The 26,121-nt window shown below is 41.9% G+C and overlaps 1 protein-coding gene across 1 annotated transcript in view; it reads right to left on the bottom strand.

Moving 5' to 3' along the window:
- Positions 1 to 15,503, bottom strand: part of LOC109319094 (kinesin-like protein KIF28P) — a 27,253-nt gene extending 11,750 nt beyond the window's left edge. The window contains exons 1-8 of the mRNA XM_019548608.1: positions 15,470 to 15,503; positions 15,044 to 15,165; positions 13,491 to 13,581; positions 12,528 to 12,582; positions 11,269 to 11,392; positions 9,898 to 10,042; positions 7,595 to 7,713; positions 5,665 to 5,772 (exon numbers count right to left, since the gene is read on the bottom strand). Coding sequence (XP_019404153.1) covers positions 5,665 to 5,772; positions 7,595 to 7,713; positions 9,898 to 10,042; positions 11,269 to 11,392; positions 12,528 to 12,582; positions 13,491 to 13,581; positions 15,044 to 15,165; positions 15,470 to 15,503 — 798 coding nt within the window. The remainder of the gene's footprint in view (positions 1 to 5,664; positions 5,773 to 7,594; positions 7,714 to 9,897; positions 10,043 to 11,268; positions 11,393 to 12,527; positions 12,583 to 13,490; positions 13,582 to 15,043; positions 15,166 to 15,469) is intronic.
- Positions 15,504 to 26,121: the final 10,618 nt, after the last annotated feature.

Below are 26,121 nucleotides of genomic sequence, written 5' to 3'. Positions count from 1 at the left end.
AAAAAAAAAAAAAAAAAAAGGATATTTGTGATGATACATCAAGATTGTTTGTAAAAATGCTGATGGAGTGAGTGATCAAATGGCTGGTGCTTGCCAGAGTTTCTATCACAAAAGCTACTGTTGCAGATTCTGAAGCTTCACTTCTCATAAGAGCACTGCCTGTGAGCTCATGCCAGTTTGCACTCAATGGATAAGGTCAAGGCCATGTCTTCAGAATGACTGCTCTGATCATGGGTGCACTTGAAGTTTGAAAAGCAGGGTGCAGATGATGAGGTGCATCATCACATATAAAACACCACATATTTTTCTCCAGTTAAAAAAGAAACTAGAAAAGCCTTATTATTATTCTAGGAGCCTTGGGCTATATTATTCTGTTTAAGATCCAAGCAAAAACAAATATAGCTTTATTGGAATGCACATTATTATTAAACAACCCACAACAAACCAGGCAAAAAATAATAAAAGATATTGTTTCAGTAGTCTTGTAGCCATTAGAATTAAATTTATATCTTTTATTCAGATTCATAAAACAAAATTTATCTTTTGCGAGTGCATCCAAACTTCACTCAGTTATTCTCATACCTGAGTTTATGTTCACCGGAGTTAATGTTTCCACACTTTAAATTAATGTTTTAGCTGTAGCTAAAAACAGTCTGCAGGGCCCTGAAATAGGAGAAGCTAGCAGACAGCAACATTGCAGAGGAAAGGATCGCTTGATTAGTGAAACTTAAGACCATTAAAAATGACAGAGGGTCATTAACACATGTGGAGTGAAGAGAGTTTAGCAGGAATCAAGTAGATTATAATGAGCCATGAAATCAATTGACTCCTTCAGTGCTTCCTTTATAAAAATGCTATTGTCGCTACTGTGCCAGTTAGTTTTAAATTCTGGGCGAGTAGGAATCCAAGGGGGGCAGGAGGATTGACTGCATTGCTGCACATATTTTAAGAAAAAACTTCCACCCAAGATAGCATTTTTCTATTGTTCAGTGCCTCAGTTGAATTTGGTTGCTGTACACATGACTGACACAAGGGCCAGGACAGGTTAGAGTGAATGAAGACCAGAAACCTTGAGCATATCAGTGGGAAAAGTTTGACTTCTGTCTCCTGAATCTGGGGTAAGGAAGTTACTGAGTCAATGGACAAATCACTAGTTTCTCCTTACCAAGCTCTCTGCACCAGAAATCACCTGCTAGTAGGAAGTTAAGCTATCAACATCACTGCTTGGTTTTGGCACCAGATAGACCCTCAAGGGCAGGCAGATCCCACCTGACAGTGCTGATGAATCACTAACCCCCTTAACACTCTCATTTTCACTTTCCCATTTCTGGGCTTTTGTTTGATCAGCTAGAAGGGTCATGTCTTTTTCCTTTTTAGGGTGCAAAATGTCTTATATCCAGGAGTGTATGGGCACAAAGATCCAGCTCTTTAAAGGGACTGACACCTGGCGGCACTTTGCATTGCCACACCCAACCTGTAGGAGGCCAGCTCAGGATAGGGTCTCACAAACTTGTATTAGGCACTAAAATTGCCTGTATAGGACATGGGGCTGAGATTCAGAAGAGCCAACACACAGAGCAAAGGGACACCTTAACCAGCTGCAAGGAAATGCTGCAGGGAGACATGCATCTGAAATCCTGCCAAATTCATGGCTCAAAACTCTCCTCTCTACTTAAGCGTCTAAGGGTTTGCTTATACATAGCAACCTACTGAATTTGGGGTGGCTGCCCCCTGATTTTGTGATCTGAGTGCAGTACCAAGTGCCACCCATCAGCCTTGGAGAGGGGAACAGGGACTTCCAGGGCTCCTTGGCCAGTCAGAGGCATGAGGGGGCCTGCTGCACTCTGTTGGGAAAATCTCTCCCCCTTCCATCCCTCCTCCCATGCTTCAGGACAGCTTTCCACCCTGTTCTGTTTTTGCAGGAGGAGAGAGAACTAGTGAGGCAGGCAGATTCCAAGAAGGGCTCTGCTTCTATCTTTCAGGTGCTGCTCCTCTCCTTGTCTCTCCTCTTGTGCTTGGCTCTGATTATGGGCAGTGGGGACAAATGTGCCTTTCTGCAGCTGACTCAGCCATCAGCATATGCCAATTTTATAAGTGAAGCTGAAAAAGGAGGTGTTGGTTGTAGTTGTGTTGGTCTAAAGATGTAGGCAGACAAGGTTCTTTACGTAAATGTGATCTTTTTATCGGACCACCTAAATAGTTGGAAAATTGTTCTTTGCAAGGAGAACACAAAACAACAGCACTCTACCTATGCCTGAAAGTTTGCAAACAACAATTTTTCCAACTATTTAGTTGGTCTAATAAAAGATATCACGTTTATCCAAAGAACCTTGCCTGAAAAAGGAAGCTCCAATTGCCCTCAATACCACAATCCTGGGCATCAGGAGTTACATCTGCAAAGCGACTCAATTTTTAGGACCTCTGTTCTCTGGCAGAATCCATAACCCTGAGACAGGGCTCCAGGGTTTAATCTCCGCAGGATGGGAAGAGGAAGGTGCCTAAGAGTGAAATCCATAGGAAAGTATATTGTGTGGGAAGGCTAAGCCAGCAGTAAGTGGAAACAACTAAGGATGGAGTGAAGGGGGACAGGATTGAGAAATTTAGGGGAACATAACTAAAAGCACCTACCTCTTGCTGTGAGTACTTTGGACATTAGACTCTTATCTGGGAGGTAGGAAACCTGTTTTCAAATCTCTTCCATGCCTGATTTGAAGCAGGTATCTAAACGTATCTCGCACATGGTGAGAAAGTGCCCCAATTACTTGGCTTTGAGAGACTGTGGGATGAGTTTGTTCCTCCAGTCTCTCGTGTTTAAGATGTTCCATTTGGAGAGCTAATGAGTGACCCAATTAGATTGCTCGTGTGCATCAGATCTGGGCAGGCAGAAGAGCTGGGAAGCTTTAGGGAAAAAAAATCCTTACATGTTACAACTTGTACCCTTCAAAGAGTGCAGATGTTTAGGTCAGGGAAGCTGCTCCAGATCCAGAAAATGATCAGAAATGTTACAAAGTGTTCTTGTAAGAAACAAGTCAGCTAATAAAATTAGGGACAAACCCAAACCAGAATCCCTAGATGCCTGATGTCTAAAATAATAAATATCCCCAGTGTACAAGGTAAAGTGATGACAAACAAGCAGCTGCAATGTGTTTGGTTAAAAGGGAAACTTAGTAAGTGGAACCTCTCCTTTATTATTTAAATACTGGACTTTTGCCTCATTAGTTGCTATGTATTTGGTGATCAGTTACATCCAAGATAGTTCATCAAAGCAGGTCTTGACACAACAATGAAAGTCCTGCTTCCAGTTTAATATAGATTAACCATCTCACCATTGTAGGTACTAATGATACTACAGTGCTGCTACCATGGGTGGAACCAGAATTTTGAAATGGGGAGTGCAGATGGTGAGATGCATCATCACATATAGCACAACACATTTTTCTCCAGTTAATAATAACTGCAAAGCTTTAGTAATAAGCTAGGGGCCTAGGGCTGTATCATTTAGTTTAAGATTGGAGCACAAACAAATATAACTTTATTGGAATGAGTTAAAAAAACAATCTGCAGTATAGTGAAATAGGAGCTTTATTACCAGGAGCAACTAACAGTAAAATTGCAAAAGAAAGAGTAGCTTGATTGGTGGAACATCAAAACCTTTAAAAAGAAGAGAGGGTCATTAATACCCATGGAAAGAAGAGTGTAGAAGGGATCAGTTAAATTACAATGAGCCATGACATCAACTGACTTCCTCAGCACTGCCTGACTTGAAATGCTTCTGCCACTGTCAGGCAGTTGGTTTTAAAGTCTGGATGGAGCAAGAATCAAACGGGGGTGCAACCCCACCCCCTGATTCACCCTCGCTGCTACAGCAACAGTGAATGATCAAGAGAGAAAGCACAGCAAGACGTGCCTATGAGGTTCTTGCATCGTATTTCTCTGCATTTAAACCCTGGCTAAGGAGAGAGTTCAAGAACTCTTCTTAGTTCTCCACCAGCTTCTCTGTACCAGTTTACTGAAATAGAGAATAGAGCAGAAGTCTCATTATATCTAACTGTGGGCTCAAATCAAAGGAAGGCTCAAAGTCTACTTGGTGAATATACAAAAGTGGTCTCTTAATAGAGCCACACTTGCTGGTAGTTGCAGGAGTCTGTAAAGGGGAAGAACAGATTCAGTGTGAACCGATCAGATATTGGAGTCTCTGTAGGTGGCGAATACATACAGCACTGGGGAGCACACAGTGGCCATATACAGATGTTCAGTTTCTAAAGGGAGAATCCCCATTCTCCTGATAGAAACTGCAAGTATACAAACATTCACACTTTCTGCTGGACCAAAAATGGCAGTTCTGGGACAAAGATAAACTGACACCAACCGGGAAGAAGTTGGTTCCAGGGAGCAGCAGGAGTGAAGGTGGGGGAAAGGCTCTCATGACTGGAGTCACCCTGTTTTGGTAAAGAAGCAGGGTGGGGAGCTGCTCCTGCCCTTTCATGGACTGAGACAGGAGGCGAGAAGCAGCTGTCAGCTGCTCTCTACCAGCTCCTCACCCTCCAGGGACTCCAGTGTGAGAAGTAGGCCACTACTTTGTTGTGCTGCTCTACCCCACTTAGCTCCTGGGCACTTCTACAAGCAGTTCTGCAAGCCCTCTGCCTCCTTCGGAGTTCCTGGAGTGAGATGCAGGCTGGAGGCCTTGTTGGTCTGGGAGAGGAGGGAAGCAGCAGTCATCACTATTTGCCTCCCGGTCTCAGGAAAAGGCAGAGGGCTTTGCAGAGAAATAGTTCTGCGGGCTTTCCCTTGCTGCCTATACAGCTCAGCTGGGTGGTGGAGGCAGTGATTTAAAAAGCTGTCAGGCCCAGAAAGTGGGCTCATGGAGAATACCCCTAAGCCTGGTTCCCGGCCCTGTTGGCTTTTAAATGTGGCATGAGGGGCAAGGGGAAGCAGGCAGAGCCAGGGAGCCAAGTGGAGGGAGCAACAGCAATGCCACCCGCTGTCTGAAACTGGAAGCAGAGTGGAGGAGAAGCAGATCCCTGCCTACTCCCTGGACTAGGGTCCTTGGTGTGAGGAACAGGCAGGGGGCTTTACCTTGCTTCTCCCCTCCCAGATCAGTCTAGGAAGGAAAGGGAGGAGTAAGTAAAGCTTACAGCCCCTTCCCCAAACTGAGCACTGTCTGGCTTGAGGGCTTTGCCCCAGTGGTCCCTTTGCTCTGCTCCCAGAGATCAGGAGTGGAGTGGAGGAGGCTGCTTTCCACCCATTCCCTAGATCCCAATCTGCTGCTCCACTGCCCCGAGGGATTGGAAGGAATGGAGCAGGCCCACATCTTCCCCAGATCAGGATCACCTCAGTCTGGGAAAATTCGGAAGAGCAGGGGAGAGAGGATAGCTGCAGGCTCAACATCTGTATTGCTTCCACTCCTGGAAAGATTCTTAATGGTTAACATTTCCACCAGTAGAAATGAACATCTGTTTGTGGCCAAAGTTTGATTGTAGAGACAGTAGAAAGTCACAGACACAGTGCCTGCAGAGAGGTTTTTTAAGTGTACGAATAAGAAAGAAATCAGGAGGGGGCTCCTACTTTGTACACAGAGAACACGGCTTACTTGACAACGTCATTTGTACTCTGCACCTTCCCCAGTGAACTCTGTTATTAGCACACAAAGCCCAGTCTCCTCACCTGCTTAGTAATTTTGTGCATCACTTTTACTATTATTTCCTTTTGCAGATCATAACCTCTGGAATCTGAAGATGCTAGATTTTTCACCTTCAATTCAAACTTGAGATCCTATTAAGGAATAATTGTTTGTTTAAGCACATGCATATCCAAGAGCTGTATTATCTAAACTTCATAAGAATAGCAAAGCCACCATCTGTGGCAATGTAAAGAACTAATATTTTAAACTAGAGAGTTATTGTTAGTTATAATGGGCAGCATTTGTCAAGTACATCTATATAAGTCAGAAGTTGACAAAATTCTAATAATGAGGGGATGTCTAGAAGTTCAATCCCTCTACCCAAAGGAACTGCTGAATTTCAAATGTTAAAAAATCAGTTCACACCATGGCCTACTCACCTGGGGTTACTGCTACTCTCTTGTGGGTTACAGGCAGCTGCTTTGTGACCTCCGTTTATTATGTTGCATGCAAGAATGCCAGACTAAGATGATCACAGTGATTCCTTCCAGCTTTGCTATCTATGAGTACAATCCCATTATACCCAGTAGAGGGAGATCTCATACTGCTTAACTAAAACAGTGCTATTTAGTCTGTGATCATTTTCCCCTCAGTGAATCAGCAAGTGAGTTCCTTTCCTGACTCTCTCTCTGCCCAACCCAATATATCACCGAGATCCTGGGTACAGCTAACGGTCTCTGAGGAGAAAGCATAATATGCAGTTTTGCCCACTCATCCAACAACAAGAAAGTCAGCCCTACAGAAAGTTCCAAGGTCTTCTACTTGTTGGAGGAATGGGGAGAAACACAGTAAGCTACTCCAAGGCTAAATTTCAAACTTGCTTGGTTTTGACACTTATATGACAGTAAGCCAGTGAGATTTCAGCTTAATAAATATCAGGGACAAACTGGAAAGCTGCCTACTGGCTGGTGACCTCAGTAATATCTACAGGTCAGGGAGTGGCTGTGGAAAAGAAAGGCTTACTATTAGGAAGCCTCAGAGATAGTGCAGAGACTGATGCAAGGGCACAGTGCCCTCCCTCCATGCGTATTGCAAGGAGTTAAGGCAGTTCCTTTACTCACACAAGTGCTAATTACTTTGCTGGGGAGGCATGGACCAGCAGAAGGCAGTGTGGTAGATTTTCTGCTACTGTATTTCTCCTGGGCATGAGGGCAGTGTTTTGGCAGCAGGACACATTTTTTCTGGCTTTTTCTAGGATGGTTGGGAGGAGCAGGTCATGGCAGTAGGGTGTCTGGGGCTCTGTGTGAAGAAGGGCATTGACAGAGCTGGGGAGGGCCTTTTGGAAGTCACCAGGAACCCAACTCAGCCTTAGACTAAGCTATCGGGGCAGATAATGATGAGGACTGGTAACTCAGCATTGCAGAAACCCCCCAATCAGAAGAATAAGCGTGCCATCTGGCCCAATCACACTTCCCTTGGGAAACCATTTCACCAGTGAAACAATTTTAATTTCAATGTGAATAAATTTCTATCCAACCTCAACGTTCTTCTGCTCTATTTCTTCTCAGTACTCTAAACTTTACCTATTTAAATAAAACTAGACAGTTTTTCTTCCTTCTTGGTTTTTCCCGTCTCCTCCCCTCCCAAATAGCCAACTAATCTCTTTCTTCATCATTGCTTAGCAAAGTTGTACAGCACAATGCCAATTGCTTGAATAACTTGCTTTGTTTTCTTTAATAGCTAATACTTCAAAAGGCTTTACTGAGTTCCATCATACCATTATAAAATAATAGAGAGAAAATCCATGTGCCTCACCTCCCTCCCTACCCATTGGGCTGGTAGGAAAATGGGAGGAAGATGAAGGAAAGGAGCACTGGCAGAGAAGGTGATGAAAACACACACACTTTTTGCAGTGTGATAAAGGTTAATGTGCTAGTTTATTACAGTGGACGGGGAAGAAAGACATACACTTACCTTGTTCAGCTCCTCACTCATCTGATTGGCTTCTGCAACCAAAGGCATTAGCTTGATATAATCATGGAATACTGCAAGAACGCTGGGGTCTGGTTTGCCATCCTTACTACTAACAGCACCTTTGAGAAAGGTAACATGAAAAGTAAAAGAAGAAACTGCAACTCATTTACTTAAGGATGGTAAAATTCTAACTAGAGCTATTCAACATGAACTGGCACAGCCTGGCAATACCACCTTGGTAACATATATTCCTACATCATGTTTATGCTATATGTTGTAAGCTGTATGAAGAGGCAGCCACTGTTCAGGGAGTAGCACTGTACCCTAACTGTAAGTCTACAATCCAGTCCGAACCCTGTGGCCAGGGAATTTTTCATGGACTGCATACAAAAAAAGAGAGAAAAAGCATCTGAAATATCTGCTGTGCTCACAGCAGCTCATTTCAGATTCCCAGAAGAACATTTATCTGCTTTAACTCCAATTTTCAGATCAAGAAGTATGAGGTAACTGGGGCTGAAAGAAGATGACTTTTGTCCTGCCTTATGTACACACTATAGATACAGCACTGGACATTACCATGGTATTCAGCAGCCATTTGGTTCCCATGCTTTTGCTAGACTGAGCTAAGTGAAGGAGTCTGGACCTGCATCTGGCTTTTAAATACAAGATGTCCGATGCATCTGGATCTGAAGCAATGGTTTAGCTTTAGCCCATCATGAAAATAAGTACCATTTAACTATACACTAAATTGCACATTCCATTTCAGACTCCCTCATAATTTATAGGTGTTAATGTTTCAAATAGTTTTAGCTTGGGAGCATTTTTTTAAAAAAGAGGTTGGTAAGACAGTAACTGATATCCTGTATTTATATAGTGCCCAATGTTCACATATCTGAGTTGCAGCAGTCTGTTGATCCCACACAGGCCTCACCAGCCATCTTTGGACACACACATAAGACAATCATGGAAGACAATCATCCTCAACTAAGAGGGAATGCTGAAGAAGAAAAAGATAGTGCCCAAATAAACTTGTGTAAACTATACAAAATTACTCCACTTTTCTTTGGATGGAGCCACCAGAACATACAACTGTTGTATGTTCAGTAACATACAGCAATCCAGCAGTTAAAGAACTGAAACTGGAGGAGGCGATTTATGTCTGAAGTCCTGCATTTAGAACAATTCTGAAAAAGTTTCTTGGACACCTGAATTACTCTGCACAAATACCCCAAAACAAACTTTTTGACTATGGGACTGAACCAGTTAAAGTGGTTGGTGAAATAAAATCTAGATTATGAAAAATCTGACGGCAAAAACTTTTGTGATTTCATCCTCCACACATACAATGAAACAAAGGTAATTAACCAAGAAAGCTGGAGGGAAGAGAGGAGAGCAAATTTATGATGAGTACTGGGGTGTGCTATGAAGAAGAAGAAACAGCTCGATTTCAGAAAAAAATTAAGAACATGGGAAATTTTCTACCAGTGTTACCTGACTCAAAATTAGAGACAATTTACCAAAACTAGCATAGATGAATGCTGGAGAAGTTGTGAAGCAAAGGAAGAAATATTAGATCACATATGGCGATTCTGCCCACATGCAGCCTTCTTGCAAGCAAGCAAAACTGGAATAAAACATTATAGATTGCTCACTTGTCAGTCTTGACCACTCAGCAAGCAATTATGTGTAGCCTTCTATCTGGAGTGTTTATATATTATTAAAAGTAATCTGATCTCATTTCTTAGTAACAGCTGGTGAACTTTGTTCACTGGAAGGCTGTTATTTTTAAACACATACCTCACACATTTTAGAAGGAACAAGTACAGTCCTAGTGAGAAAGAAATTGGCCAGTATTTGAAATAGCATGTGAAATAATTATCTGGAAGTGTGGCTGCTAATCAATCAACTTATTCAAAGAGATGGTGTAAAAACTCAGCACATTCTTTGTTCATTAATAACAGTACAGTATGTACTAACTTCTATGCAGGCTTTAGGCTTTATAAAGTGGTTCTTGGATTTTTGTTTATAAATACAGAATGTATAATGTAGAACAGTATAACGTATACTGTAATATATAATATATAATTTTCCAGTTAATTAGCTAGATAGGTAAAATGCAATTTTTTAGGTCACAGGCTGCACTGCCTGCAAAGCGCTGTCCAGCTTCAGGTCCATATTAAGTACTGAATTCTAGATCGAAAAAAGGTAAATTAAAAAGTAGTCTGCAGAGGACCTGGAGTGAAATGGAACACTGCTCATTTCACAGGAGTCTCGTAGCTCAGTACACATGCAGTAAGACTTACCAAGCTTATCTATGCTAAAACCATCTGCAGCTGCCAGCTCCGACTGAAAGAAATCATAATCATATCTCAGCAAGTCTTTGTTGGTGCGTTCTGCAGGAGGTCCAATGTAGAGATAAGCAGTGTTTGACCCCAAAATAATACGGTCCTGAAGAATCAAGTACATAGTGGTCATTAAATTCAGTTTTCATATTTTTTACTTCAAGTACTATGTTTTTGCAAAGGGCTTGCAAACTGAAAGGGAGAGAGCTCTGCTGTCCCATCAGTGAAGGAAAAGAACTGAAGAAATTTGCTGTTTGAAAAATGGGCAAGTACAGTATCTCAGTATTTTGAAGGGGAGAGAGAAAGAGAGATCCTAGGAAACTTCAGATTGGCAACAAACTAGCATCTTATCTGGAGTTACATGGTAATAGAAAGCAGGAAAAACTGGCCACTAACTCAGCCTTACATCATTTCTAGAATAAGAAACATTTTCTGCTATGCATACATATCATTTTGAACTGACCAGCGTGCAAATGCAACAAGATAACAGCAGCTACCCTGTACTTCTGTAAGACACGCGTCTAAAACCATTAGAGAACACTGGTGTAATATATGGCTTGTACCAAAAATAACTTGTAAGGTTAAGGAACTAATTTGGCTTACTAATGAGGAGAAACTCTGCTTTTAAAAGAGAGTTCCTTTTAAAATAGGTATCCATTTAAAATATATTTTTCCTAGAATATCGAAAGTCAAGATCTTATAGCCCTTATTCCCAGAGGTAATCCTTATTCAGCATGGTATTGCCAATGCTACGTTCTAGTTCAGGGGTTCTCAATCCCTGGGCCGTGGTGCCAGGCCACGGCAGGTTGGCTGCTGGTCTGCAGCACAGTCAGCTGTCGGACCAGAAATGGCCACGGGCCGGCAAACTGCAGCCCCCCAGAGCCAGATGGAGAGGCCGCGGTTCCTTTTGCAGGGCCCACGGCAGCATGGGGTTTGGCCCACCCCACCTCCCAGGGGCTGGAAACATCCTTCCTGTCTTTCGGCCAGAAATTCTGGTGGCAGTCAACTGTGATTGCCGGGCTGTGGTTTGCCGGGCCACAGTTTATTTGGCCGTGGCATAAAAGCTTTGGGAACCCCTATTCTAGTCCATATGATTTAGGATTGCAGGCATGAGTCCTTACTTTCCTTGAAACACCTTCTTTTTAAATGGATATCTGCCTCTTCAAGGAAACAGTGTTGGTCGTGTTTACTAGATTAATCTTTCTCATCACTGTAGTTTATATAAAAATTTCTCCCCACCTATGGAACCATTTTCAGGAGAGGTGAAAGCAAAATCATTCTGAGCTGAAATCCAGATCCTCAGTTTTTGTTTCATTCTCCCAGAACACTCACCAAGTGCTGCAGTTTAGTTTTCACAGTGACAGGCACCCCGTTAACAATGACCATGCTCTTATCCCAGGGTGTTATGGTGACTTTGCCATCAGTGTTTGTAAATGTAGCTTGCTTGTCCATAATGCTGAGAGAGAAAACACGTTTTGCAATTAACAGGCCTCTTGCAAACTGTGAAATAATATTTTTAGCAATCTCAAAGTCCAGAAAAATATTAAATACAATTCTGAATATAATGATATTACTTATTTATCTTTCTGTCACACCTCTCATAGGCTAGGTCAACCACTACAACCTGAGAGATGATGGTCTTTTGCCCTATGACTTCTATCATGGTGGAGGGCAGGGCTTCCTTGGTGCAGAGCAAAAGATCCTGTAGGCAGGGCATTCTCTGCTGAGGGCTCCTTAATGTTGGAATTTATTTCCCTCAGCCTAGTCCAAAATAGGCTAAACTTGCTTCTCTTCAAGGCAACGTGCAAAACTCATCTCTTTGGAGGAGTTGTGTGGTGACAAGACTTATGAGGGGTTTCTTTAGAATGAGGGCTGTGGAGATACTGATTTAGATTCTCATGTGATCTACTGCTGTAGGCAAAGAGGGTTGTGTGGGTCTTCTATCCTGTGTGTTGCATATGGTTAATGGTAAGAGCATCTGGAGCCTGGGATAAACATCTTCATGCCTATTAAAACCTAAACAAACAGAAAGATAATCTTTTACCCCATACGTGTCACCAGCTAAGGCCTTGTCTAACATTTCCCACAGTTTCTAAGATCAGTTCAAGTCTCATTCCACAGGTCTAATGTGTATGTCATCTTTTGTCTATGGTTTTGTGAGTTGCATTGTCCCAAAAACCTGCCATGTGATTGTCATGGATGGAGGTGCAATCACTGAGGGAGCTGGCTAATCTGCTGATGGGCCTGAACACTTACAGCTTCTCACACTAAAATAAGCCCCAGGAGATAGACAGATCGTTGCCTTTAAAATGATTAAAACATGCTTACTTTTAAGACAATTTAACAAATGAATTTGGAATTCAGTGCTGCAACTTAACATTCCTCTTGTTGTTTTGTTGTCATCAGCACTAGGTGAGTTTCTTTCTAACCCAGTTGCCCCCACAACATTTCCCCTCCAAGTCATCATAAGTATTGTTCTCCTTAGGCCAGCTAAATTCTCATACCCCATGTATATGCAATGTAACATACATTCCTGTGGTTTCAATGACACAGGAACTCAGCAGTCCTGTCCTTTACTTATGCATACTTACCCCAGACCTTTAAGGACTATTGCATTTGAGGCTGACTGACCAACATCACTTGCACCTGAAAGAAGTAAAAATTTCTACCATCAATGTCACATGGTGAGAAACAACAGTTACACTCAGCACTCAAACCATTGGACTAACCATTCCACCTCTTCTACATCAATTTGTAGAGTTTTGCTTGACAGAGACCTTTTAAGTTAGCATTATGTTTGGAATATGAAAATACAGGCACTTATCCCTCTTCTCTTCATCAAGTTGTTGGACCTGATTAATGTAAAGGGCAATTCTGCATCCATAAATAATAACCAGGGCATTTTATAGCATTTGGAAATTATATCTGATCTATTCTTGTCACACAGGATGACAAGCAGGAATTTTATGGGCTTCATGCCTTATCCACAACAATGTTTCATGAACTGCTCAATTTTTATTGAGCCAGTCTTATAAAACTGCAGCTCTGCTCAGCCAGAAAAAAGAAAATATTGCCAGAAAAAAAACATCAGGAAGAAGAAATAGCAGCAACTGGAATGAAATGGCTGGATTGTTAAGTGACCAGCAGAAGGGAGACAAATGCTGGAAGTTTGGACCAAACACCAATAAAATAATGTGTAAAGCAAAGGGAGACTATTTCCAACTATTAGTTTTATGGGCTTTGACGTCCAACATATCTTACCTGCTTATTTTAACAGGTTAAGTTTCTATGGTATTTCACAATCTGATGTGCACTAAGTTGATTAAATAAAAAAGGGATATTTCTGAGCGTGGAAAAAATCAGGTTAGAAACTAAAAAACCTAAATGATTTCATAACAAGTGTGACTGAGCAACCCAATACTTAAGAGCCTGTATAAAACACAACAGCACTTTTGTTATGTTGACTATTAAGGTATAGAAAGTTGTGTTCATTTGGGCATTGTAAGTTTGTGCCATGCTTAACACCAGAAAACGAAACAAGTTAAACAGAATACCATCCTGAATGAAGTGCTTGAGTACCCCAGAAAGCTGTGGGTCTTCATTGATATTCAAGAGATAAGGGAATGTCTCCATCATCCTTCTCTCCTGATGAAGAATTCAGATACACATTATTTAGTGCAACAGGCTGAGTCATCCTAAATAACAGCAGCTAGCAAGTATGAACGATTGTTTTATTTTTTCAAGGGAGATCATGCACACAGACTGTTTTTCAGGACAACCTGAAATGAATCTAAATATTAAACTCTCACAACAACAGGCACTGTTTTGGCACACTAAAACATTCCCTAATCCTGAAACACAATCAGGTTGGTTTATTGAAATGCCCTGATTTGTAAAGGTGAATCTATAAGAATGGATAAAAATAAAGAAAAGTAGTTCGCTTGATTAATTCTTCTATTACAGTTTACACTGTTATATTGTTAATGTTGCGTTGCCTTTTTATGAGTTTAAAAAGAAGCACACAATCCTTCATAAACATTGTGCAGTCCAAATCACTGGACGTTTTTTAAAAGCAGGTTAGACAAACCCTTGAATGAGATAATACAGACATGGATAACCCTGAGTTGAGCAGAAGTTGGACTGAAGTACCTCTGCTCTTGTTTTCTATGATTACTTTAATGAATCATGTTAGCTTGTGCTCTCTTATTGGTGTGGTATTTCACGTAATGCAATACTGAAACAGAATGAAGGAATTCTTTTGAAATTCCCCTCTGGCCTACTGTCTGCTAAGTGATCTGCACACAATATTTATCATCTGTATGATAGTACAAAGGCCAAGTACATTTGTCCAGTAATAAAAGTGTCCAAAGACCCTAGCCAGGATCAGAATCCTATAGATTATTTATACTTTGGGAGAGATGAAAAGATAAGATGCAAGAATTTATATACTTCTGGATACTTTGTATCTGGCCAGATCATGGATCTTCTTAGCCTCTCACCTGAGTTCATAGTAAGACTGTTTTTAAATATGTAAATTAAGATTTATTCCATTTGGGGAAAAAGTTTTAAAATATTTATGTTAAAAAGTTTTTGCTCCTAGTCACACTGTAAGAACTAAAATTATGTTATTTAAAAGGCTAATAATATCAACAAATGTTTGTTTGCTGATATTACCTATTTAATGTTTTAATTTCAAGAGGAAAACTTCTGGCTTTGTCCCTTAAGTTTTGGAGGCGCCCTGTAAGTTCTACACTTTGCCTGGTTTCCTTTATTTGTGAAGGTTTTGTTTTCAAAAGTTATTATACCTTCTTACAATCACCTGAAAATAATATCAAGAAAACTATTTATGTCTGTCAGCAGTAAACGCAGACAAAAGATCTCATATTAGATATCAAGCACTGAATCATGAAATATAGTCAACTTAAATCAAGTGAAATGTTGTTAAATTCAAGACACAATAGCAGCCCTGAAGTACTAGTTAGTAGAAGTATTTAGAAAAATATACTGTGAACATACTGCATTTTAAAACAATACCTCTGAACAGACTGTGTCAAAGGAAGTCAAGTGAAATGGACTGCAGTAAGCTAGTAGCTCTTTCAAAGCTTACCTGAGTAATTGCAGCATACTGCTGTTCCCATTCTTTCCGAGCTTCTTCTAACTGGGATTCCCAGGTTACCCGAATAGTTTGAATGTGCCGTTCATTTTCAACCAGCAAATATTGCAGCTCTTCTGGAGGTAGAGAGAGAGAGAAACACTTCAATCAGCTACAGACATACAAAACACTGATAAACTTAATTTACTCATTTTTAAACTTGCCATAGTGCCCATATAACCAAAAAATCATTACAAAGTGATCAACTCGTAAGTTACTATTGTCCATATATACAACAATATTGGAGTTCTAGTAGCTCTCTTGGTAACTTGGGTTTAGTAAGTGAGCTTGCCTGCAGCTAGCCTTTTCCTAAAACAACACAAACAAAATCCACATTGACAAATGGATGGTCTTTAGATGGGCTTTCTATTCTTTCTGGACCTTGCACATGTCCAACAACTTCTTTGTAACTCATTGTCACAATCTTCATAAGCAGCAAAGTGGGAGAATTATCACAAATCTTTAGGGACCTACCAAATTCAAGGCAGAATGGGGCCTGGCACCCATTTCACAGGTGAAGTGCGGTACCCTCCTCCCCCATGCCTCTGACTGGCTGAGGACCCCTGGTGGCCCTGCCCCTTACCACTGATTGGCTGCAAGTGCTGCCTGTCATACAGTCCTGCCCCTCAATGCCACTCAGATGGCCATGTTGCCTGTTGTATGGCTTTGCCCCTCTGGGGAGCTAGCATTTTATTTTCAGTAAATTATTTTTTTCCCCTGCAGATTTTGCGCATTTTGGTACGTCTCTACAAATTTTGCAATATGGGATGAAGTTTTGCTTTTTTTAAGCCCTGGCTCAGGAAGCTAAGTGATAAAAAAAAGAAAAAAGAAAGCTGAGTTCCTCATCTAAACTGGTTTTCAGCATTTTGTGGTTCTAAAAGAATACTCACAGGCCAAAGGAAGCAGAAAGGCAAATAGCAAGAATAAATTTTGTTAATTTGATTTTTTTTTTTAAATCTCATGACACACAGCTTGACTTGGGAATCTGTGAAGGTTTGAGATTGGCAGTACTGGGCTTAGTGTTTTGTAAAGTGCTATTAGTGTATCTGATGAGAGATGCAATAGACAAGCAAAATCTGATTAGCAGGGATCTGGGTTTTCTGTTTCCTACGGAAAATGGAGAAAAACACGGATTTCCCCCTTTACCCAAGAAAAGCATGGATTTCTCATTTTAACCAAGAAACCCGTGGATTTTGTACTTTGCAAGGAGTTCTCTGCAGGCTGGCAGAGTTCCAGCCTGCGAGGGAATGGGACAGAGTGGGAGGAGGGCGCTCAGGCAGACAGCACCATATGCATGTATATGTACATGGCTGCCAGGCAGCTAGAGAGCAGCTCCTCCAGGTAAATCTGGAGGGGGGGAATAAAGGCCCCCATAGGGAGGGAGCAAGTGAACTGGGCAGGCCTAGGTCTGCTGCCCAGCCGGGGTGCATGGGGTTTGGGGCCCAGGGCCACAATGCAGGGCCACAATGCAGGGCCACAGGGCCCCAGCAGGGAGTGGGATGGGGCTGTGGGTGACTCATCCAGAGGCAGGAGCTGGGGCTGGCTCCCCACTGCTGTACACACTCCCAAGGGTGTGGGGGGGGCATGTGCCCCCCAGATCTATACACAGGGAAGGGGGCAGGAGTGGGCTGCCCACTGCAGGCTCAGGCTTCCCACCCTGCTGCTCCTGCCTGGGGCCTCTGCTGCCTGGGGGGTAAGACTCGGCACTGCAAGGCAGAGCAGGCCCACGCAGGGAAGCTCCTTGCCTCTCTGAGCTCCGTGCTGCCCTGATGACATGCCCCCTGCCCGTGTGACAGCAGTGGGGGTGGCGGTATGGAGTTGGGGCCCTGCTGCTGCCATGCAGGCAGGGGATGCCTCACCAGGGCAACACGGAGCTCGCAGCAGCAAAGAGATCCCACCTGTGCCCTGCAGTACCAGGTTGCACCCACTGGGCTGCGGAGGCCATGGGGCAGGGCAGCAGGGTGGGGAGTCCAAGCCCACAGAAGGCAGCCCACACCCGGCTCCATACTGCATAAAGATCTGGGGGCATAGGTCCCCTTGCCCTGGCCCCCTGGGAGTACATGCAGCAGCAGGGAGCCAGCCCTGCCCACACCAGAGAGGCAGCAGGGAGAGGAGCCAGGTTCTGCTCCACTGCAGCAGCCGCTGCATCCTGTGGGTGGCAGGCAGGGCTTGAGCACTGCTGCAGGGGACAGGGGCCTGTGGACCCCGGTACTTGGCCCTGTAGCCCTGACAGCTAAGGCCCCCTCTGGCAGCACTGAGGGGGCAGGGGATTCAGTGGGTGGGGGGTGAGCGGCACCACCAGGGCCAGGGGGCTGTGAGGGAGGGTATGAGGGGCATCAGCAGGGCCAGGGGGCGGTGGGGGGAATGAGGGGCACCAGCAGGGCTGGGGGTGTTGTGGCTTGAGAGTGAGGGGCCTGGACCTGTGCTTTGTGAGCTAAGGTGGCAGGGGAAGCTATGATTTTCCATGATAAAAAACCCAAAGTCAAATAACACAATTTATAGGTATTCAGAATGTATTTTATTACAGTGATTGAGGCAATGGTAGGCTTCCAAATTGCTTTAAAATTGTAAATATATCATGAAAACACAGTGGCCTTTCATTTTAATCATGGATTTGGGGGTTTTAATTAGAGAATTTGTGATTTTTGTTTTAGCAGAGAATGTGTGATTTTTAAATCAGAGAAAACCAGAATTCATAGATTTAATAGAGTCCAACCCCCTGTCCTGGGCAGGAAAGAGTGCTGGGGTCAGATGACCCCAGCCAGATGTTTGTCCAAAATCTCTGCTGATTAGTTATTATTACCTGCAAATCTATAAAACCATGTGCAGATAAGATAGCATCAAGTTCTCTTGGAGAAGTTCTCCATTTTTTTCTCTGTTAACCGTTTCATAAGAAAGACTCTCTTATTAGACCTACCCCCACTGCCAAAGCCTCCTTTATCCCCCATGAATTTCTGACCCATTAGAAAGGGCTTATGTTCTGAGACTCTCCACTTCATCTGATATGCATTGTTTCTTTAGCTACTTTTGCTCCATTATACATACTTTTTTCAGCTGCTACTGCTTTTCCTGAGTTTGTAAGCCCAGCCAGTCTAGACAACAGCTTGTTATTTTCTGCTTTCAGTTCTCTTATAAGCTTCTCAGTTGGACTTGCATTTATCACTGCCTTGTTCTTAATCTTTTTTGTTCTGTCAAATATACAAATAAAAAAAGGTCAGTACATGATTACACTGTGTTACAATTTATCCTAGTCCAAAGCCCAGGGGAGCAACAAAAAATAGGTGTCTGGTACAAAAAATGCTTGTTCCTATTAAGAAATATTCAACAGAGCTTTGGAAATTTACAAATAAAAAAAATATAACAGCACTTTGGTCCTGTGCTGCTGGCACACCATTGCTTCTCCTGCTTTGAAAGCAGCAGTCCCAGCTGAGCCCTGCCTCCTTTGCCCTGCAAGTCCAAGCATGAATCCCTCCTAGCCCAGCAGACTCTCAGCCTCTGGCAGAGGTATAACCAGCTCAGAAAGTCAAGAACAGGAGTAAGAACACATTGATCCTAAAGTCAAAAGGTTGTATTTGCAGGAAATATGCTGTCATCCCCTGGAGAAAGTGCACCTACAACCCTGAAGCTGACTCCTTTTAGCCCAAAGATGAGCAGGAGGTATCTGCCACAGTACAGAGTGAATATATTGAGACACCATGGCATGCAACATATTAGATGGTAAAGAAAGACATGAATGAAGTGGTCTTGCAAGCTCTTGAAAGAGCCATCTGGGGTTAGAGAGGATGGAAAAGCTGAAATTCCCCAGGGCTTTATTTTGAAATGAGCTTTAGCCATGGACAGGCATCATAGTCAACTGCTTTAAAAGGGCAAGTTGCTGCTCTGCTCTAAAGGTCACAACAGCTATATAATGTAACTGTTATAATGAAGCCAAACTATTGAAATTGTAACCTCGCTCTATCCTGTAACTAATGCCTGCCCAAACCCTTTGTCTGTTATTATTGCTGCTATCTTATTTTGCCTGTGTGTTTGGCTTCATCTTGCAGAAATGCAGACAACTGCCTTACTGGACATGAGAGGTCATTCACCAGGTTAGTCTGAAGTCAGCCAGAAGACAGGGTAGGGCAGCACCTTACAGGCTAACTGGTTGAGAGAGATATAAACTTTCATAGGTGACAGCCTACTTTGTAGGACACATGCTGTCACCTAGGAAATCTCATGCCTCTCTGAACCAGTTAGTCACTAAGGTTCTACCTTGCAGTGCCTTCTTACTGGGCATGGAAAACTACAAAGCTGTACCTCTCAGCATAACGTAATGTTGATAAAGTCTCTTCGTAACACATGTCTGCTGGACTTATGGCCGCAATCTGTAAACATATAAAAAGGTGTTAATATAGTTTAGATTTTGTATTTGAATTGTTTTATTAATTTTGCAACCATAAAGGATATTACAGATCAAAGAACATTTAATCCAGAAAATAATCCACTGCTGTGCCCCTCCAATACAAAGAGTCCTTAGGACATGCCTGCACCACTGTGGCCCTTGCTAGGGAGTGTGGCAGTGAAGCATGGCACATAGCTGCCTCTCCTGAGGTGCAGGGGATATGTCAATGTGCTCAGTCATGGCAGAAGGCTTACAGCCTGCACTCAGTGCTCCTCTATGGACGGCTACATTGTGTTTTTATGGCAAACAATGCAAAGATTGTGTGGTCCAGGGCTGGAGCTGACATGTCCTGAGAATCTAGGACAGCAATCACACTTTTCAATGAAATAGGAAAAAGGTTTTTGTTTGTCATTTTTTACTAGAGCTGAGAAGAGATGCAGTACAGAGTACCATGTGTTTTGTCTAAAATGAAAAATATGAGATCAGTTCCTAGAAACTCTTAGTTATACTGCTAGTATTATACAAGTAAATAGTCCCCGTGCTGTGACGGCAGGACTTGTATGCACAGGGTTGTAGCATCAAGCCTTAGGCCTGTTCCAATGAGGACTGAAAAATTGAAGTTGGAAGGAAATCAGTTCAGTGGTAGTAAAATGTATCAACATTTCAAGTCCACAATTTTATCCAGACACAGACCTTTCTCCTCCTTCCATTTAATAGCACTCCTCCCCTTTTTTTAATTCTTCAGAAATTATACAAGGTAGAAACAGATGACAAATTTAAAAAAACAGACTTAAAATCAGTGAGAGTTCTGCCTGCACAACCTAGCTGGGAGCACAGACAACAATTAATTCAGAAGAAAATGACAGACATCATTTTTCAGATACCTCTTTTCCAAAGGCCAGATACTCAACACGCAGCATACACTTTTATGCACAACCTTCCCCCAACTTGTATACCTGCAAATTCCAATGTGCTAGCAAACCCTGATGCGTACAAAACCAGTAGGCAAGTGTAGGAGCATTATTAAATTCCATTCTAAGAGCCTGACTTTCAAAAGTCTCAACAATATGAAGGCAAGGGCTGTCTCCAATCAAAAAGGGCTTGATGTATTTGAAGAATGAATAATAAGCTTGAGTATTTGATTTGACAATTTTATAAAAGTGAAATAAGGTACTCCACGAAGAGCTGTTGAACTGTACATTTCCTCCACTACCCCAAGAGGAAAATCACTACTCTTGTAGATATTGTGCCAACCACATTTATCTTCTAAAAAAGAATACAGTGTTTCTTGCCTTTGAAGAATCTATTTAGCTGAACATTAGCCAGAACAAGGGGACACATGAAAAATGCTTTCAATTCTTAAGCATCTCTGGGCCTTCAAATATGAACAGGCTACAACTACTTTTTTTATTTGAAAATACTGATGCTATATGGAAAGTGATTTATGCTTTTAAATACAGTACCACTTTTTGCTAGTGTTTAGTGCCTTGCACTTCTGCTTTAATAATTACATTTTCCCATTTTACTGTTAGCGAACAGGCCACTAAGTTTACCATGATAGTCTTGCTGTTTCCTCCCAAAGCAGACTGTAGAAGTTTTGTTAGAACGGAGTCTCTGTATGGGATATGTAACACCTTCTTTCCCACAGCCATCTCAGCCAGAGCACTAAGGGGAAAAACAATAAAGAAGTGTAAGCTTGATTCTGTCAAGTGTAAAAATATGACTTTCAAAAACTGTACTTGGGCAGATGCTCCAATATACTAACTCTGGGACTCACAATTATCTGCTGAATAAAATTGAGATCTAAGATTTTCAGAAGTGATCAGTGATTTTGTATGGCTTAGTTTGAGACCCTTTAAGCATTTTCTGAAAAATCAAATCATTTTAATAGCTACACTAAGATATCTCGAGTTCACTGCTACAAAACAGGTACTCAAAATTACTAGCTGCTTTTGCAAATTCTGGCTAATAGTAATAATAACAGCAATAATAACAATACCCCAAACAAACTAGGCTCCAGATCATGAGTTAGCCCTAGTTCTATCACAGACTCTGGGAACATAGGAAAGTCAACTTATATTCTATGTTTCTGTTTACTTTTATACCTGTCAGATGCATTGGGAGGCTTGATTTATTAAAGTTTATGGAGTGCTTTGAGATCCCTACAAAGAATACACCATTGTTAATGTAAAAAGTTGTTATATTAAACTCAGTAGGGTGCATCTACATGTGCAATTAATGTGACTGAATATACTCTGGCTCAATCTGAGCCCAAGTAAACTAATCCTGACATCGTCTACACATGCATTTAAGTGAAATAATTTACTGTGCTGCCAGATACCACTCATATTTGATGGGACTATCTGGCAGCCCAGTGAATTCGTCTACTGCACCCTAATTGCTGCACACATGTAGATAGTGATGCTTTACAGTGCACTGAATTAAAATTAGTCTGCTGAGCAGTAAAGTATGTCATGTAGACACATCCAGTAGGTAGAAGATCTGAACTGAGGCGAAACTGACATTCCTGCCTCTTAAATAGACAAACTATAAGTGTGTCATCATGCAAATGCCTTGTTTATACCTGATGACGTTGCCTAACATGGCGAGGCTTAGGTTTACATGTGTCCCTTCCCTCAGTCTATCTCCTTCGGATCCTGAAGATTTTTGTCTTTCACTTCCTGCCAAGTCCACCAGATTTATAACAGATTGTTTGGTAATCTCTTCATCTAGGAAAATCTGCAAGGGATTTCAATAGGCAAAGGAAAATGCATTACAGCAATTACCCCAGAATCACAACAAAGTATAGCAAAACAAAACTTCCATTAAATAGTCTGAGGAAACCCACTATGAAGTGTGGCATTAAGAAAAACAGGATTTCTGTACATACAGAAACTAAGTCTCTTGCTGAAAGAGAAAGACCCTTTGCCCTCCAATTATGCATGAGATACTTCAGAGGGCAAAGGGGTTAGGAGGATAAATAAAGTTGGCATATAAGGATCTATCCTTCTCCATATTAAATGACCAGCTTTAGCAAGGGAGAAACCATTGTGTCTGGGGAAGGCCAAAAAACCCTACATTCTCATTTTTTCCTCTAGAAATGTAACTAGAAATGTAGCAAGACTACTCTGAGGAAAGCTTCTCCAGGGCAGTAATGGTTTTCCACCCCAAAAGAATCCAATATTTCTGTCCTAAGGTCTACCATATGAAACCTGAATTCCGTCCGCAGTTTCAGATGCACGCACAGTGTTCTTCATTTCTTGTCCTAAACTGTGATATTGAAGAGCTGTCATAGCTCCTCCTAAAGATGTCTACAGTACCCTGATTTTGACCTAAAGGTTGAGGGATGGAGGAAAAAAAGACATAACTTTATGTCCCTCACTGTGCCCTTCTCTATACAGCAACCTGTTCTGCCTCTCGGCCTGTACTCATTAGCCACCCCACACAGCTCCACCATGTTGCTTTGCCTTCCTCCCAGCAGTTCTTCCCTTTTCTTGGCCCCAGTACAAGGTGAGGTGAGGCAGATGCCTCCTCTTTTACTCCCCCCATAGTCCTACAAGTCTCCTGGTTGTGAATGCAGCCTCCACAAGGGAACTTAGAATTTCTCTCTAGCTCCTCCTCCTAGTGATGTCTGCTACTCAGTGCTGCAGAGTTTTATCTTCCTTCACTCCAGGCAGAATGCCTGACAGAGGAGTGAGATTTTTCAACTGGCTGTTGCTAAACACAGAAGCATTTTTTAGCCAGGGCTGGTCCAACCCTTCCCTCTCTTCATGGTAAACTCTTGTCTAAAAGCCCTGGAGAACATTCTTTTACCTCTTCATATATCTGTCAATGTGGCACCCGCCTTAGGTAGCAGGTAAATTAATTCCAATACAAATTGTAGTTTATACACGGACCTTGTGATGAAAGGTGAGTGCGTGTGTGGTAATAATAACGTTCAAGGTAATACAGAAGTAGTAGTTTGTAACTGTACTTCCATAGCATTGTTTTTCACATGCAATCAACTGCCTAGGATAGCAGCATGACTTTAGGGGCGCATCTACATGTGCCAATTTAAGGAGCTTTAGCCCAATTTAAGGTGCATTAAGGGTGTATGTCTACATGAGTGCACCCTTAATGTGCCTTAAAAACTATGATTTTAGGCTATTCATGCCTAAACTTGATACCTGCTAAAGCATGTATCAAATTTAAAAGTGCTTAAACACACGGGTAGACGCACTAAGACACATGTATGCTGTGTATGTCAACTGATTTGGAACTAACTTTAGTCCCAAGTTGGTCCTCACACCACCTGTAGATGTGCGCCTAAATCACCTTAATGCACATAAGGCTAATGAATAATTAGTTTAGGTGTGCGTAAAAGCATGTGCAGACATGCCTTTGTTATTCAAAGCCCTGCAACTCCTACAGTTCCATCTACACAGATAGGTCCGTGTAAGAAGCAACCCAGTTCACCTGTAGAGCTGTGAGAAGAAAAGTCTCACCTTTACACTTTTACAACATGCTTTGTATCTTGTAATGGAAAAGAGTGTCTTTATTATTACTATTATTATTTAGATGCATATCCTACCCTATTTAACCCAAAAGGCACATTACAATAACAGGAAAACAAGGCACCAAGGTAAGCTACAATAACAGATTTCCCAGTTGACACCCTAAAACTTTAAAATCTTACCCCACCCCAACCTCTACTTATGCTTTTCATTTCAGAGAGAAGGAAATCTGGTAGCCTACACAAAAAGTGTGTGTGCCTGCTTTTGAAGCAAACAGGCAGCACCTGTGCATATATAGGAGAGGAACCTCACCCAGTCTTATTCAAATGCTGAGGGGAAATTCTGGGGTGGGAGGGGGCTGTGGTGCAGTTGCACACCCACTTTGATTTCTGATTCACCCAAAGTTTAAAATCAACTGCCCGGCTGTTGCAGCAGCATATCTATCCATGTAGGGAATCAATTGACTTCATGGCACATTATAATCTATCTAATTTCTTCTAAACTCTTCATTTCACAGATGTTAACAATCTTACTTTTTTAATGGTCTTAATATTCCACAAATCAAGCTATTGTCTCTTTTAAAATTCTGCTGTCTGGTAGCTGCTCCTGGTAATGTAGCTCCTATTTCACAGCCTTGCAGAGTGTTTTTTAATGTATCTCAGGGGTCTTCAATGTTTTTGGACTGAATGCCAAAAAGCCCTGCAACCTGGACTTCAAAGATGTTGGCATGCCAAGGGCAGATGGTAGGGGACCAAGGAGAGGCTCAATCCTTGTCATGGCAGTGCAGCCCTGGTCCCTTCCCTGCTGTGGTCCCCAAGGTATGTGTGCAGCTGCTGCCAGCAATGAACTGGACTAGAGCTCTGGACATCTTATTTTGCATTTTTTAATACATAGTGTGAGATATAGCAAATGAATGCATGTTCCAAAAAAGTTATATTTGTTTCTTCATTTATCTTGAAGAACTGAACTGAATAATAAAGCCCTAGCCCTCTAGTATATTGGTAAAGCTGCTGGTTTATTTTTACCTGGAGAAAAGTGTGTTGTGTGTTATATGCAATGATGCACCATACCATCTGCACCCCCTCTTCAAAATCCTAGATTTGCCCATGCACACACTGACCACTGCAGTTTTAGATCACAATGAACTCTACCTTATACAAGTTCTGCCAGCAGGCACCTCTGGAACTTGCAGTCAGGCCAAGTCAGCCAAGTCTTAGAGTAGGATCTGAACCAATGCTACCCTAACAAATCTTAACCTGGTTTCTATTCTCCAGTACAACAGAACTGTCCTTTCCACCTAGTCTGTTACCTGGAACAGAAAACCACAGGAAGTCCTGTATGTATGCTGTTCTAAGCAGGAGCACACACAGCTTACTAGTTCAATGAAAAATGGGTAGATTTCTCAAAGTTTAGCTTCCACATCCCACAAGGTAAAAGCATGTGTAGAGATAGTTACCATAGAGCAGCTGACACACAGAAAAGCCCCATGATTTTGAACCCCCTGGTAAATTGCTCAGATGAACATTTTTAAATTGGCGAACTAAATATGCTGACTAACAGAAATACTCCCATCTCTCTCATATTGTACCTGTTTAAACTGGATGGTGATGACCATGTGAGATCGACTGCTGGTAACATTCATGCTGGTTGAAGCTGTGGTTCTTATTTTAGTTCCTTGCTCCATTAACCTCTCAATTTGTGCATAGCTGTCACAAGGCACCTGTTTCAAACCATCCACATAAAACCCTTGTTGGTGGTCTTCTCTCACTTTAAGTCCACCACGTTTCTTAGTTTTAGACAGTAAATCAATTACCTATGAAGAGATATTTGCCACCAAAATTTGTTATTGGAAACGCTTGCTAAAGACTTGCTATATACAAAAATTAATCAAGGAAAAACATGATGCACATCTAAAATGGGGTAGTTTGGATTACTTCATGTGTGTATGTTCTTCTAGAAGAGTGGCTTTTTTCAGGTTAGCTTAATCCAATTTGAAAACCAGCACCATCACTAGACCTAATTTATTTGCAAAGTTCAGCACAAGACAGACAACATAAAGCCGCAATGCATGGACAAGATATGGATACAGAGTTATGTCAAATTTCCTAAGTAAATAAAAGGTAAGTGTTTGATTTCACTCTCTCTTACACTCTTAATCT

Source organism: Crocodylus porosus, unplaced genomic scaffold, assembly GCF_001723895.1.
Source record: "Crocodylus porosus isolate Cpor-Errol unplaced genomic scaffold, CroPor_comp1, whole genome shotgun sequence".
NCBI lineage: Eukaryota > Metazoa > Chordata > Crocodylia > Crocodylidae > Crocodylus > Crocodylus porosus.
The sequence above is the reverse complement of the archived record's forward strand: the minus strand, read 5'-3'. Positions and strand labels throughout refer to the sequence as shown.